The sequence below is a fragment of the Rhinolophus sinicus genome, chromosome 7 (assembly GCF_057876585.1).
Source record: "Rhinolophus sinicus isolate RSI-liver-muscle chromosome 7, RSI-T2T, whole genome shotgun sequence".
Taxonomy (NCBI): Eukaryota; Metazoa; Chordata; class Mammalia; order Chiroptera; family Rhinolophidae; genus Rhinolophus; species Rhinolophus sinicus.
In genome coordinates this window covers 54369346-54385840 of record NC_142507.1, presented here as the reverse complement: position 1 = coordinate 54385840, position 16495 = coordinate 54369346, and the positions used below count along the sequence as shown (strand labels likewise).

At 52.9% G+C, this 16495-nt stretch overlaps 1 protein-coding gene across 3 annotated transcripts in view; it reads left to right on the top strand.

The window, feature by feature from the left end:
- Positions 1 to 16495, top strand: part of KCNN3 (potassium calcium-activated channel subfamily N member 3) — a 157183-nt gene that overhangs the window by 48025 nt on the left and 92663 nt on the right. For all 3 annotated transcript variants that reach the window (XM_074318660.2, XM_019711845.3, XM_019711844.3), the window contains one exon: positions 14005 to 14100. In XM_074318660.2, coding sequence (XP_074174761.1) covers positions 14005 to 14100 — 96 coding nt within the window. The remainder of the gene's footprint in view (positions 1 to 14004; positions 14101 to 16495) is intronic.

Genomic DNA, 16495 nt, shown 5'->3' with positions numbered 1-16495 from the left:
GGGGGCAGCCGTACAGTGCGTTTCATTCAGACCTAGAACCTTTAGCTGACGATCTTAACCCCTGTTCCCAGAAAATGGGGAAATAGAAATAGTGCAAGAGGGAAGAAATATGGGCGAGGCGTGTGAGACGAGGGTGGAGGAAAGAAGCAGCGATGGAAGAAAGGCAGGCCGCACGCTTTCCCGTGAGCGGCACCCCACATAGCCCCCAGCTCTGCTCTGTGGCTCAGCCAGTCAGAAAGACCCCATGGGGGGAGAGGACCACGTTCCCCCTCAGCTCTGGCCTGGCAAGCTGGGGCACAGGTGGGTCACTCCCTCCCCGTGCCTCAATTTCCCCATCTGTAAATGAGGCTTTGGACGGGGGGACCTCAGAGATCTACTTTCAACTAACAGTCTGTGACCAGTGCAGGAGCCCAAATAAAGGCCCTTTAAGCAGAAGACTCGGTTCCCATGGCGTCTCCCACCGCAACGCCGCGTCACCCAGGTGGGGCCTGTGGGAGTCCCACCATCTCCTTGTTAGCAAGAGATGCCTTCTGCGGCTCTCCCAGCTGAAGACGGGAGAAGGAAGGTTCTGGGTCTCCACGTGTGTACATTTTCCTGGTGTGGACACACTGTCCTTGGGGTGTCTTTCCTTTTCTTTTCTGTCAGTAAGGCCACTTGAAATGCTAAAGGGACAGGACTGCCAGCCGGCAAACCTGCATCACGGATGCACTGGACTGCACGGGCAGGCCTGCCGCCAGTCCCCTCGGGGCCTGTCGCCCGTGCCTGGCCTCAGGGCTGTGTTAGACCCCTGGGGCCTGAGGGCCGCACCCCAAAGGGCTCCCATGCAGGTCGCACTCATCCATCTATAAAGGGGACAATGTTTTGACTGCCCAGTATTAGAAGAGTTGGGGGTTGCTAGCCAGCTGTGTGACCTTGGGTAATTGCTTAACTCCTCTGATCCTCCATTTTCCCACTTGCCAGGTGGGAGTGGCTCCCCGTGTCTCCCAGGGATCAAATAGGAAACTGCACAAGGAAATGCTTTGTAAGCAGGAAAGTCTAAAACTGACATCCAGGACACAGTGATTCAGTAGGAAATATATTCTGATGTTCAGCCCTCTCTGTGGTTACAGCCTCCTCTGTGCTGAGAAATTCAAGCCACAAAGGGTTAAGGCAGGCTAAGCACATGACTGAAATTGTTTTTAATTGATGGATAAAACTTAAAGGAGTGAAGTATAATTGTAGTTAATCCAGGCACTGTTACTGCCCTGCTAAAAACAGCGTCTCTTCAACTGCTTTAATCTGGCAAAATGATGCCTGCCCCGAGCCCCACACCTCCGGCCCTACAAGGTGGGTGTGAAAGCCAGGAGACATGGCGCCGAAGGGCAGGGAGGGCACCCTGATTCTTCAGACCCCATGGCAGCCAATGCTACCTACATAGGGTGATCATATGATTCGTTGTCTAAACTGGGACGCTCTCAAGAGTATTACATGAATAATTACTATTCAAATTCATACTTATGCCAGACAACAGGCATCCCTGGACTCCCCCAGGCAAACCAGGATGTACGGTCACCCTACTCAGAGACTGTTTTAAGCTCAATGGGAACACTTGAGTGGTAGCGTGTTTCCAATAGTCATTATCTGGTCTTCCAATAATTCTGGAAGGAAGGAAGGAAGGAAGGATTTTTACTCTCATCTAATGGATGTTACAGATAGTGATGGAGCCAGTCCCGTGCAGCCATGGTCTTTGGTCTGGCATTCCTGGTGGCTGACCCCATGCAGGCAGAGGACAGCTGGCCAGGATCGGGGAGCTTTGTGTCGGGGGCCACAAATGGAGCTCAGAGGGTGAGAACCAGTAGTTCCAGCTTCAGTAGAGAGGCAGCAGAAGGACCATGTCCAGAGAGCCACAGGGCTCGGGTCTCTGCAGGGACTCTGCAGGCGTCTCCTCCAGTCCTGGGCTTGGCATCAGAACACCCCTGCACGGATGAGCTGTGTGATCTCAGCACATTGTGTAATCACTCCGTGCCTCAGTTTCCGCACTTGTCCAGCGGGGTCAGTAATCCCTTGTTGCAAGGATTAAGTGAGGTCCTACATGAAAATGGGTAGGCTCAGGGTTTGCCGTGCCCCAGGTCCTCAGTAAACCCTTGCAGAGTTTGAATCTGGAGAGAATTCCTAGAAGCAGCATCCTTTTGGGGACCGTGGGGGCCCTTCTGCCTTGAAACAGCTCGAACTTGAACCAGTTAGGGTGGAAGAGCTCCTGCCTTGAGACTGGGGCTGCCTCAGGTTCTTGGAGGAAGGAAGTGGATGAAATAAATAGCTGGAGAAATTAAGAGGTTCCCGACACCCCTAGACTGTGAGAGGCAGGGCCACACCTGAGGCACCTTCAGGCCCCGTGGCCCCTGTGAAGCTCTCTGCACAGGCGGGCAACCCACGTCGGCTTGCCCTTGGCCTTCTGGGCTCTGGGATGAGCTGGCCTGGACATGGGCAGGAGACATAGCTCACATGGGGCCCCTTTGCTGGAACCGATGTCACCTCAAAGCAAAGAATGGGCAGGTTGGCAATAGTTTGGTGCCAGTGAGCGAGTGAGGGAGAGACTTACAACAGGCCCCGTGCGGCCTATTAATAGCCGTGTTTGGGCTCCAGCACTCGGTCAACATTGTCCATCACATCCAAACAATTGAACAGCCCGTGCCAAGTGGCTAGGCTAGGCTGTGCCGAGGATCTGGAAAAAAAAAAAAATTGGTATTTCCACTTCTCATGCAGCACCGACATGCCATTTGTTCCGTGCCAACTGGTTATTTTTTCCAGACCATTTCCCTTTATTTATGTGTGAGCTTTTATATTTTTAAGCAAAAAGAAAATGGACAACCTGGAGTAGGTAGTTATTATTTCTGATTTGCCCTTGAACGAGCCATAAAAGAAATGTTCGTTCCCCAAGGCTGAATTGAGTACTTGCAAAGGGTGGGGGCACCGTGGCACAGGGCCCTGCCTCTTTCAGGAGCATCTGGGCTGATGGACAGGCAGATTGGGGACATGGGGAAAATACTGGCCCAGCCCTCGGACCACATAGGGCAATGTTAGGCCCTTCTGTTACTGGTGTGCGGCCTTGGTTAGACAGAGCCCCTCGCTGGCCCTTGGTTTCCTTGCCTGTAGAGTGGGGTGTTGGACTCGGTGGCCCAGAAACCCCTGCCACCGAAGCCTGTGGTCGGATGAAACACGCGTGGTCTCACGTTTATTGCCCAAAGTGTGGGTGTGGAAGTGGAAGGCAGGGGATGCTGTCCCCAGACGCTGCTCCAGGAAGCCTGGAAAGGGGGTGGGAAACAGACAGGCCTGTTCCTTCCCTGGGAGGCTCTGGCACGGCCTTCACAAGGTGTCTGTGGGGCCACCCAGGCAGTTCTTTTTCTCACCATATGGGCCCGAGAATTTTCACTTGACACCACACTGCCAGGCTCGGGAGGAGATGGAGAGGGGTTTGCCTCCAGGCAGGAGGCTGGGAGTGAGTGGGAAGCAAGGTGCACTCTGGAATTCTCTGGTGAGGTTGGAAGGTGCCGGTGAGGCCACAGTGCTGCTTCTGCCGCAGCAGCGGCGACTGGTGCAGACGGAGGCAGGGGCGAGGGAGAAAAGAAGGGGAGGCGAGTGGAGGGGGTGATGCGGCTGAGAGGGGAAGGTGGAGGGAAGTCTCTAGGCCTCACTTTGTCTTTAAAACTGACACATGCGTCCCTGTGGCTATCAGGTGACACAAACCAGCACTCTTATTTCAAGTGACGTCCACCTGAAGGTGAATTTACCCAGTTCACTGCAGACGGTTGACCACGGCTCCTGCTGTCTCTGCTGTGCGTCACGGGGCAGGATGGGCAGAGAAAGGCCCAGGACTGGCCTGGTTCAGTTCTAGGTGGAAACCCAGTGAGCACACATGGCTTTCTGCAGAGCAAAGTGATCTCCTACCGTTGTATGGGCCTGGGGACCAGATAGGTTTGAATAAGAGAAAATAAAACGACTTCAAAGCACTCCATCCAGAAAGCACAGTTCCTTGTTTCCAACATTCTAGAACATGTAAAGAGAATGTGTGCAAGCTGGAGGGAATGTGAGGACCATGGTCTTGGCGAGGGGAGCAGCGGGTATTTGCAGGGAGAACCCCTGGTGGCACGGCAAGCGGAACTGCCTCCCTGCAGGGGTAAGCGGGTGTCTGTCACTCGGGACCCCCAGCTGCTGGGATGGATCCTGGGGCTACGACAGGAGACCTTCATCTGTGTTCTCCCGAGATGCAGGAGTGGGCCGGGACCTTCCGCGTGAGATGCATCGTGACGGGTGTGCATTCATCAAAGCCGAAGGCCAGAGGGCGTTTCAACACCGCGAGAGTAATGTAGTTGCAGACTGGCCAAGAACACTCATTCCACAAGCAGAGACGGTGACAGGTGATCAGGAGCAGAGTGTTTATGGGACAAGGAATTAGAGTGGCTAGGTGTGGAGCGCGGCGGTGACTTCCAGGGTAGGGAACCAGGCTTTTGGAGGACGGATAAATTCATGGCTGTTGTATTTTCATAGACAGGGAAGGTGGAGTAGATGGAGCTGCCGACCCCTGAGCAGAGGCCTGGGAGCCCCAATATCCCTGCTCAAAGCTTTGCTTCCACACAGGCTGCTGTATGTTAGGGGTTGAGCCGGCCTCACTGGGCCTCAGTGTCCTCATGTAGAATGAGGGGTGGGGGGCTAGCTGATCTCCACGGGTGCCTCCAGGCCTGGCATTCTGTATGTTTATGGCTGTTTGTCTTGGGGACGTTGGCATAGGCACAGCAGAGGAAAGCTTCACAGTGGCATTTGTTTATTTAGCTTTCCTGGGGGCCACGCACCTGAGAAAGCTGAAGCCAGATCTTTGAAAAAGTCAGAGCCGTCCACAGTAGAGATGGGCTGCCTTGAGAGGAAGTGAGTTCCCTGTTCCTGGAGGTAATCAAGCAGAGACGGGTTGACCCCATGCCAGGAATGTTACAGAGGAGCGTCATGGGTCATTTAACTAGTTGGTTCTTAAGTTTCCTTTTAACTCCAAGACTGTGGGGCTCCACTGCTTATGTGTATGACTGACTGCCTGTTCAATGGCGTCTCCTCAAGGCTCTGATCGCAGCCCCAGCCCTTTGGGCTTCTTTCTTGGGCCCCTAGAGCAGCAAGTCTCATCCCTGGCCAGCATGTAAGAATCACTGAAATATTTTTTAAAATGTCAGTGCCCAGGCCTCACCTGTACAGATTCTGATTTAATTGTTCTGGGCTGGAGCCAAGGTTGCTGAGTTCTAGAATGCCCTGGGCCGTTGGTGCCTGGCAGGCTTCCATCCCACCTTCATACTGCCTGAGCGGGTGGAGACATACAACCCCTTCTGGTTTCGTTCTGCCCAGGGATAGAGCTCAAAAGCTTGAGGTTGTGTTTACCTTTACACCTTCATTCACCCAACAAACATTGAGTGCTTGCTTTGGGTCCAGAAAGCGTCTTTCAGGTGGGCCAGCGTTTGGCTACCTTCGGAGCGGAAAGCACCAAACCGCCTTTTGAGCTATGCTGTCATATTTACATCTGTGTCCTACACTTAGCACGGTGCCTGGCACGTGGCAAGCATGTAATAAAAATTTTGATTGAGCCACATGGGATCTTTGCCAGTGTTGTAAGTGGGGTAGGAAAATAAATTATCAGCAAGCATGCAGCAGAGAATTCATGATATGCCAGTTCAGCTCTGCTCAGACCTTGTAAAGGAAACCAGCTCCTTAATTGGAATTATGTTGGTGGCCTCAGGGGGGACCTGCCTGACTTGATATTTTGGTAGCACAGGCTCCCAGATGACCTTTTCTTCCTTGAGGCATCACACAGTGGGAGAGCCAAGGTCTGGGGACGATCATTTCCTCTTAATTGGCGTCCTGGTCATCCCACTGGCTTCATTGAACACTAGCGGGCCACCCTCTGCTCGGACCAAATGTCCTTGTTATTAACCGCGTGTTGTCCGCTAGACATCAGGTTCCATCCCCTCTGGGAGTGACAGAGTGGAGGGCCACCACAAGTGCCCCAGGCCAACGTGACTTGATGAGTTTTATTTTGAGACCGTTGGTTTCCTTCCCCCCACAAGCGTTTCCCGCCTGCTCCCCACATCAGGCCTGGTCTGGGCTGCACTTGCAGGGATGACGCAGATCCCCAGCCCTGACCTAAGGCTGCTCACGGTCTGTCATGCCGGTGACCGAGGTTTAATGGTGACACGACCGGGGCCTTGTCAGGGAGCAGGCTGGGCCTGGAAGGGTGCTGTTCCCGTGACGCACACCCCAGGTGTCACGAGATCCACCGGGTGGAGAAAGCGCAGACCTTTGGGTCCGACTTGCCTGGGTTTGAGTCTGGCCTCCACGTCTTCCTCACTCGGGGTTGGCGGGTAAGTGCTGAAGCTTCCGGGGCTTCTGTTGGGGTTGCTCTGAGGCTCTAAGACAGGGGTGTCCAAACTTTTTCAATGATTTTTACCAAGGGCCATATGCGGTAAAATACACAAACAGCCGGGCCACTCACTCGAGGTGAAGTACGTATTGCCTCACCTGGTTTATTTAAGTAAACTAAATATATTTTTGGAATTTGCTGGGGGCCAGTTAACAATGGATTGCTGCTCAGTTGGCCCGCGGGCCGCAGTTTGGACACCCCTGCTCTAAGACAGTGACAACAACATACATGAACCGTTCGCTGTTCTTTCTGTCATGTCCCCTTTGTTTCTATGCATTTGGAACTTTAGGGTGCAGGTGCCTACCGGCTTGACACATGTCACAGTTTTGCTCCCTTCACTGAATATTCAGCTAATATTTGTTGACCTACTATGTGCCAGACAATGTCCTAGGCATGGGGATGGAGAGGTGGACCATGAAATGGAAAACTCCTGCCCATCGTGGCGGGTGTGAGACAGCGAATAACATTAGTGAATAAATGGGCTTACGTGGTGATAAATGCGCTGGTCACCTCAGCGGAGACCAGTGGCTGATGGGGTGACACCAGGCGGGGTCTGCTCAGGAAGGTGCGGGTCCCAGGTCAGCCTAGTGGGGTTCTTGGTGTCGAGGTTACCCTGTGTAGCATCTAGGCAGGAACAGAGCTTAGAAGGTGGGTCCAGCTGACCCAGGGACGGAGGATGGGGCTGCGAGAAGCCACGTTCCCATGGGTACCAGTCAGACCCTCCCCCTTTTGGTCCTGGTCAGCTGGCTCAGAGGGTCCCTGCCCGCATCTGGGACACAGCGGAGAGTGTGTCTGGTTTCACCTTGGCTCTCCTGGCACTGGGGATATGCCTCACGCCTTCCCCAGCCCTGGGTGGGGTGGGGGGAGGTATGAGCCAGAGCAGAAACTCCCTGTCAGGTGACCCAGGTGCAGAAAAGGAAGCAGGGATGTTCAGCCCTGTCTCCAGCCCCTGGGACTTGGTAAAGACATGCCCAGGTTGTAGGGTCAAGTTCAGGTTCAGCTGCCTCTCTAGGGTCATCTCCTCTGGTCGTGCCCTGGTCATTCAGGACACATTGGCACGACTTCTCCCTTTCCAACTGTCCCCGCCTGCAGCTCCTCCAGGCCCTGTTCACCCGCCCCTTCGTCTGCCTGGTGGGATCCAGGCTCAGTAGGCCAGGGGTGGGGTGGGGACATCCCTGGCGTTTTGCAAGTACCCAGCACAGGACCTGGGCACCGTACATGCTCAGTAAATATTTATAGTGTGAATGGCTGAGTGACTGGCCGTTTGGCCCCCTGCAGACCCCCAAAGGCGTCTTCTTTCTGAAATGCTGGGGAGTCCCTTTGTAAATTGTTGCAGCCCTAAAATGCTGATATGGGAAGTGCTCCCGATTGAGTTCACCCGCACTGATTTCTGTGCAGCAAGAAAAAGGGTGTTTGGCTACAAGAGATTGTGAATTTTTCTTTGTGTTAAAAAAAGACTTTTTTATAGGCATTATTTTATTTCATCCTCCAACACCTGAGAGTTAGATGAGAGGAGGTCCTGTTAGACCTCGTTTGTAGAGAAGGCAGTAGAGGCCCAGAAAGGTTAAGTGACAGGTCCGGTGTCACACAGCTAGTGAGCAGCAAAGATGTGACTTGAATTCTGGTGTTTTGATTTTAAATCCCATGTTACTGAGAAAGAGACAATGGTAATCTTTGTTGGCCACTGTGTTGTGTTTGAGGAAAAGATGGCACGATTGAGTTTCGCTGCTGACCATTTCACACTCACAATTTCATCATGTACAGAAATGCTTGGGAAAAGAAGAAGGAAGGAAGGAGGGGTTTGGAGTGTCCCTGTGATCTGTGTGTGTCATGGCAAGGTGTGCCATCGGCCATTAGACTTAGCTGAACTTCAGAGACTTTTTGGTCCAAGAGTTGCATTTTACTGGTGGGACTGAGGCTTAGAAGAGTGAAGTGACTTATCTAAAGCCAGGCATTTTCCACGGAGGAGGTGGAGATCCCCTGGGCCTTAGGAGGCTAAGCCCAGGGCCCAGCTCCTGAGTCATCTTGGTTATAAAGTGTCTTGGGTTCTTGGAACTTTCCCTGTCTCAGGCGTGTTGGAGATCCAGGTGCCCTCTGAGGTCCCCAGGGCCCACCGTCCCATTCCCTTGTGACAACTTTGCCTGTTTCTCCTGCTTTCAAGTTGGACAGTCCAAGGATACAGGGGAGTCTGAGTGACTCCCCTCTGGACTATGGGTGACCAAAATAGCGTTCTGGTGGCTGATTTCCAGGAGCAGCCGGGCTTGGCAGTCACTCTGAGGATGCTGGGAAGAGCTATGACTATACCGAAATCAGCAGCTCAACGGGAAGACAGAGCTGAGCTAAGAGATGAGCATGAGGGCGAAGGATGCAGAGTGGAAGAGTGATTGGGAGAGAGCGGCAGCATGAGCGCGGAGAGGGGAAGAAGGCAGGGGCAGGTGCGGATGTGAAAGCCCCAGGCTGCGGAGAGAAGCCGCGTCTCCTCCGAGAACAGTAACCAGGATTGTGGTCTTCCCTGCCAGTGGATGACGGACTGGTTGTAATTTGCATAGCATTAATTAGCAAGAGCATCTAATTAGGACAACCATTACAGAGTCACAGCATTAAGCTGATGCTGAATATCAATCAATTTTGGAGCCTCTCCATGAAATTGAAAGAAAAGCTGACCTTATTAAACAGAAAAGATTTCTAAATCAATTATTTCCCAAATTGAATACCCAAAATGTAGATCTTAATTCAGTAAATACAGACTTTAGATGGTATCACCTCTCCCCCTCTGGGGGTTCCAGGCAGTGACAAAAATCATGAACGGACTACATACCGTGTTTCCCCGAAAATAAGACCCAGCTGGACCATCAGCTCTAATGTGTCTTTTGGCACAAAAATTAATATAAGACCCGGTCTTATTTTAATATAAGACCCAGCCTTAATATAAGACCCAGTCTAATATAATATAATATAAGACCGGGTCTTACATTAATTTTTGTTCCATAAGACGCATTAGAGCTGGTGGTCCGGCTGGGTCTTATCTTCGGAGAGACATGGTGTGTGTACACACACTTTGGGGGTGTCAGCTTGGTTGGGGAAGGTATCTGCACGTCCTCATCTTGGTTAAGCTGACGCTCGTATTTCACTTCTGTTCAGTGCCCCTCCAGGGCTCTGCCTGCAAGTATAGTTTTCTGTTCTTTTCAGATCTTCCAAACAATAAAACACGTTTAGAACTTCAAAGTCTCTGGGAAGATCTACCGTACTCATTACAATTCTGGCCTGTGTTGGGAAGCCGCAAGGCAGGCCAGGAGAGCAATTTACACGGCTGGCTCAGAAGCCGGGGAACACACTTCATAACAGTGTGCGCAGCCTCGGGGGAGGAAAGACAGAAGCAGTGCAGAAACCGGAAGCTGGTGGGGTACGGTGGGGCAGGTGGGGCATGGTGGGGCAGGTGGAGCAAGCAGGGCAGGTGGAGCAGGCAGGGGGTGTCTGCGCAAGGGCAGCACAGAACCTGGAGGCAGACAGATATGGAGTAAATCCTGGCTTTTTCAGTCCTGACTTTGTCATTTATTGGCACATCCTTGGACAAGTTAGGTAACTTCTGGGAGCCTCAGTTTCCTCTATAAAAGTGGGTGGGTGATGCCACTTTGCATGGTAAGCCCTACAAGAGTGCTTTATTAAAGATATTTTCATCAATGAGAAATCACAGATCTGTGAAGGGCTGGCTCATGGCCTGGAGCAGAACAGGGGCCACATGACGGGGGTATCTTGCAGGAATACAGTCCACCCTCCGACCCTGCGGCACCCCCGGTGGCTATAGTCAGCCTCCACTGGGGAGACAGGAACCCACAGGGATGCCAAGTTCATTTGAAGAAACATGGTATATAGAAAAACCTGGTACGCACTATATAAAATCTGGGCTAGTTGTGTGACCTTGGAAAAGTCCCTTCATCTCTCCGACCCTCAGTTTCTTTATCAGTAAAATGGAGACATTATAACCTCGTCTGTAGGGCGGGGATGTGAGGTAAATTGTGTAGGAGGCCTAGTCTGGGGCCTGGTACACAGTCAGTACTCAATAATGTTAGGTAACATGAAAGTACTATTACTAAGTCGTTTCAGGAAGCCCTTATTGAGCATCTGTTGTACTCAGAGCATCAGAGCGATACAGTATCAATGTAGCATTGCTGGATTCTCAGTCTCCCTGGCAGAAGCAGACAACCTCGGGCTGTGAGTGGAGTACCCTGCCACTTTATAACATGGTACTATATTTTATAGTCTGTTTTTTACACCAAAAAAGTTAAAAAAAAAAAAAAATGGAAATATACATGTATTGTTTTGGGGTCTGGGTTTTGCACTTGATATTAAATCATGAACCTCCCCTCACTCACTGCTCCATCACTGGCTGTTCTTAAATTTACTGAACCTCCCTAATACTTTGGACATTAAGGAATGCATGACTTAAAAATCACTCTCATGTGATGGGGTATCTTTCCTAAGCATTTTTGTGTATTAGGAGTGTTACTCTGTTGTGGAAAAGTTCAGAGTTGCAGAGAAGGGTTGACCAGTTGGCCACAGGACTCCCTCCCAGCTCTCTGAGTCCTTCTCAGCCCTCGGATGGGAGTGAGAGGGGGCAGAGCAGATCTGGCCGGTTCCCAAGACATGGTGTATGGCAGCTAATTAGCCAACCTCGAGTTGCCGTCATCACCCAAGAACCGTATCGATTTCAAGCTTCATTGGAGCTCAGGCAGCAAAGAAAAGATGATAATGCGACATTTTACCAAATAGAAAACATTTCTATTTGTTGACATGTTTTCTGGCTTTTGGAAACGATTGATGGTTTATTGACATGTGCTAGAGCATGAAAGGAAATGTGTGAAGTAGTGAGCTGACCCAGTGCCCAGCTCCTCTCCCCGTGGGGCTGGAGATGGCCAAGGAGTTTGCACCAGCCAAAGCCACAGGTGGGAGTTTCCGCTTATGTAAAAGGATGGAAATAGACTTGGGTAATGATTTCAGCTAATTTCTGCCAAAAGGAATAAATCAGAGGTTGAAATGTGCAGCCGATCCCAAACCCTTTCCTGGGGAGGCCTGATGCTTCCCAGATGCCTTGAGACCCCTTTGAAAAGAAAGTTCTGGTCATTTCTGGCTCGAAAACATTGTGAGCTGTCCCCAGTTGGTTCCTGTAGGGTTTGTCTTATCCTAAAACAGCCTGCGTGGCCCTGAACTCACTGCCTGCTCTCTTCAGCCCCAACTAGGTCGATGGTTTGGGTCATGTTTTAGGCATCAAGTAGTGTTTTCAAGGACCAGAACCTTCTTAAGGGCTGGAACTGTGCTCTCTTTTCCTGGTGCCCATAACTGGAGCAGCCAGTACCACGTCCCGCTTAGGTACCCCCATACGTGTGTGCTGAGTTAATGATCGCAGGCTGCCCTTCATTAAACTGTAGACCACGGCAGAGGCGAAAGGAAAGTGACTCAGGTTCAGGCCATCGTCTGGGTAGCGCATAATGGAGACCTTTGCCCACAGCTGGACGACCCTACACAGGGTTCTAGAAAGTCAGAGTTTGTGTCTAAACCGCAGAGGAAGCTTTTGGTGGGCAGGGGCCCTCTGTAAATATTCTACAGCCTCTAATACACTGTTGGACTTCTAGTAGGTACTCAAGGAGTGAGAGGTGGTTGAAATTTGTCATGAGTGCATGAACGAACGAACGAATGAATGAATGAATGAATGAGCTACTTCCTTACTTTTCTCTTGGATTCCCAGTGCTAGCTCATGCTTGGCACAAAGTGGGCCCCAGAAACTATATCAGATAAATGAACGGTAGGTCGACAGATGCCTGGGAAAACTGCTTTCATTCCATCTCAGTCTACAGAGGCTGGATGGGAGCATCTTGGCATCTGGAAGTCCCAGGTTCAAGTCCAAGCCTTGAACTTCGTCTAGTGGTTGCCATATTGGACAACACTGCAGCTCTCAGCCACACGTTACTCTGCCTCTGAGAGCTTTCCTGACATTGATGTCTCCCCCTCTTGTCCCCCTACCCACTCAGTTTCATCAGGCGATTCATCGTAGCCTACCTTTGAAGTACCTTCCATTATCGTCGCAAGCTGTCATTTGGGTCTGTTTAAATGGACAGTTCTGACGTTTCTACTCTGTTTCCCATTAGAGAGTGAGCCTGAGGGCTTGTGGGCCGTGCTGTAGGCTGGGAGTCGGAGGCCTTGGCTTTGAACCCTGGCACAGGCCGCTCACCCCTCTGAGCCTCTGCCCGTGGTATCTACAAAGCTGGGACAAAGGCCAAGGGCTGTCATGGGGATGGATGAGAAGCAATATGTGAAAGCACCTTGGAAACCGTAAGGTGCTTTCCAGAAACCGGGCACTGTTTTGATCCCAGCTCCGAGCACAGGGGCCGTTTCTCATGAGGCATCCACCTCTCAGGATGCCCAGGCCACCTGCTGCTCACCTGCTACCTGCTCAGGGCTGGGCTGTTATCTTCCTTTGGGATTGAGAGCCGTCTCTATTTCCTGGCTTTCAAATGCCCACAACGGCACCAAGTCCCAAACCCAGATGCCCTGAATTTGTAGAGGCAGCGAAGTAAATGACAGTAGTAGCTAACCCTTACACGGCCAGGTGCTGGCCTAGATACTTCACATACACACACCTTTATTTCCCACAGCAGCCCCGTGAGGCAGGTACTCGTGTTATCCCCATATGACACAGGAGGCAGCTGAGCACCGAGCGGTGGCTTGAGCAGCCTGAGGTCACGTAGCTAGTAAGTGGCTGTGTCAGGGTTTGGACCAGTTGAGCTGGCCCCGGAGCCCGGGCTCCTAGCCACATGGCACAACTGCAGTGACGGCCAAGTAGCCCGTCCTCAGCAGGAGGGACCCCGGGGGCTCCTTCCCAGGACCTCCCTTGGTCAGCCTCCTTCCCTCCCTGGTAGCTCCTCTGCCACCCTTGCCCCCCTCCCTGCCCTTGGCCTAAAACAGGCGATGAAAGCAGTTGCCAGGACATTCTAATTCATTCCTGAAAGAATTCTGCTTGGTCAGAGATGGAAGGGACCTTGGGAATCCTCTGGTTCAGGTTTGTTAAGAGAACAGAGAGGCCCAGGTTGGCACAGGATTGATGCCCCAACCATGTAATAGCGGCACACACAAGAATTACGTTCACATGACTTATGGGCATGGAGGCAAAACTTCTAAACAACACATCAGCAAACTGAATCTGGCCGCGCTGAACAAACATAATACATCACGCCCCGACAGAGTTCATCCCAGGAATGCGAAAGCGATTTAACCCTAGAAACAGAGGCTGGGGTGGAGGGCTGCAGTGGAGACCAGGTAGCCCACCCCTCGTCCCCCGTGCTCAGAAGGAGGGACCCCTGGGGCCTTCTCCTGCCCGGGACCCCCTTTGCTCTGGTGCAGACGCCCTCTCTCTCCAGGAGCTCCTCTGGCCCAGAGCCCAGCCCGAAGCGCTTTGCTTGTACCCTAGCTGCTCCCAGGAGGGGCTGGTGACAGTCCCTCCTTTGTCCCCATGCCTCCCCCTTTCCATGGCCTCAGAGGAAGACGAGATGCCTAATTGTCTCTCTCCATTTCTCCGGCAGGAGTCCATGTTTTCGCTGGCCCTGAAATGCCTTATCAGCCTGTCCACCATCATCTTGCTGGGTCTCATCATCGCGTATCACACACGTGAAGTCCAGGTAGGTGCCCTGGCCCTCGCCCCTCACGTGGGGGCCGTTCCTTTCACCGCCAACACCCACCCCCAAGCAGCTGTGTGGGTGATTTCATAAGACGGCGTCCAAGATCATGGCTGTTCTCTCGGTTTGGGCCGTCACGCGAGAGGGAGCTGTGGGGCTGCCCTGTGGCGTTAGAACAACTGCGACGTCACCTTCATCCACAGGCAAACGCGGCTCCACGATTTGGATGGCAGCCTGCGTTCCACCTCTTACTGTGAAAGCCCCTACGAGTCGCTTTGACTTCTCTGTCTCTTGCTGGATCCTTTCTGAACTGGAGTCATGGAACCACCCCCTCTCGTCCAGGGAGGCAGACCTGCCTCGTGTCACACACACGAATCTACTGGTGGCCCCTGCCGGGCTGGGCAGAGTCATCTTCTAGATAGAGTAGAAGTTGGCTGTGGTCAGAAGCCTCTGTTTCCTGATGCCCAGGAACTTGGCACCCAGAGGAATACTGGCTGGGCCCCCGGGGTGCACTTCCAGTTGGCCGTCGGGAAGATGGTTTCACCTGGGTTGGGAAGGGCAGGCAGGAGGGAGCAGGACTGTGGTGTCTTCATGTGACATTGAGTCTCCCCATCACCCTCCCTTCAGGCTGGCCTGCTCCCCTGGGGACCTGGATATCCAGGTGTTTTTCCTCACACACAGAATCTGGATATAATCCTGGTATTTTGGCTGGAGGAACACAGAGAGAGCCACGTCTGGCCCGTGGCGAGAGATTGACAAAGGCCAGAACTCAGAGTCAGAACGGCTGGGGCCGGGCCTCAGCCGTGACCTCTTCTCACGGTGTGTCTTTGGTCAGCCCGTGACCTTTCCGGGCTGGAACGTCGGGGGTTTTGTTCCACCTCTGACGGGTTGTTATGATGATGGAGGGTACGAGAGAGCACTCGGTAAGCTGTCCTCAGCGTTGCCGGGGTGCAGACAGATGTGGGGGCGAGTGCCCACTCCTAGAGACAGGGTCTGCTTTCCTGCTGAGTGTCGGGGCCACGGCTGGCCTGGACATGGAGGCCTTGGCTCCAGGCCACCTTTGCAGGGCTGCGCCGTCTGTCGCTGACCAGGGGGCACTCATCCATGAGGCTGGGGCTCTAGTCTCTGGTCGTCACAGGTGCACAGAGGTTGTGCTCTGAGGGCTGAGTCCCAGGTGCTAGCAAGCCGCTTGTTGGAATTGGTACTGGACAAATCACATGGTCTTTGACATTGTGCAGTCAGCTCCAGAAAGGAACCAGGTGTGCAGGCCGGTGGGAATGCGGCAGGAGTCAGTCTGGGCCCCAGGCCAGGTTCCATGCACCCAAAACCAGCCACGGCGCCAGGGAGTCCGTCAGCCTCTCTCAGCCCCCAGGTCCTCAACTGGAGGGAGTCTTTGTTATTATATGTCACCTGACCTGTGCAGAAGGTGTCACCCAGGCCAAAGAAAAAGGCAGAATCGCAGAGCTCAGCTATAATACAATGCAGGCTTGTCTGGGGGAACACGAGCGGTTCCCAGCCATGCCCCCACTATGGTCCCTCTGAGCCTGGCTGCTCCCTCATTCCACTCCAGGCATTGGGATTAGAAGAGCGAGGTGTGCCTCCCTCTGCTTCTCCTGGGGTCCTTGTTCCCAGCTCAGGGCCTGCAGCCTTGGCTCTCAAACCTGACCCGGCCCCACTGTGGGTGTGACCTTAGTTCTGGGCTGGTGGCATGGCCATGTGGCTGACAGGCCAGCACCTCGCTGGGCACCCTTTGTCCCATCTCAGCTCACAGCTCACTCTGCTTCTCCCTAATCATGGGCAGCAGAAGACGCTATTTCAGTCACTTACCTTGGCCTGGCACGCACAGTTTGGAGAAACAAAGTGACATCTGACATCAGTGGTATGGAATCCTGGTTCACACACTTCAGCCTCGATGACCTTGGGCCACACTAAGAACTTCTCTGCACCTCAGTTTCCCCATCTGAAGCATGGGAGTCATATCACCCACTTTGCTGAACTCTTAGGGTTGGTAACAGTAGAGAACAGTAGAGTGGGCGTTCATGAAATGGAAACTTCGGTCCCTTTTCTGCCCCAGCTGGGCCTTGTTCATGCATGAGCTGGGCCCACCATCAGGACTGCATGGTGCTAGCAGGTGGTGGGGCTTCCTCCCCACGCCGGCCCGGCCCTGCCTGCACCCTTAGCTCCATCGCCTGCACCCTTAGCTCCATCGCCTGCTCCCTTGGCTCCGTCGCCTGCTCCCTTGGCTCCATCACCTGCTCCCTTAGCTCCATCACCCGCTCCCTTAGCTCCATTGCCGAGCCCCCTAGAATACTTGACTCGCTGTCTCTTGGGTTGCCACCAGGACCTGGCTCCCTCTGCCTCTTACTTTTCCTGTAAAGTTCTTTCTGCACACAGATGG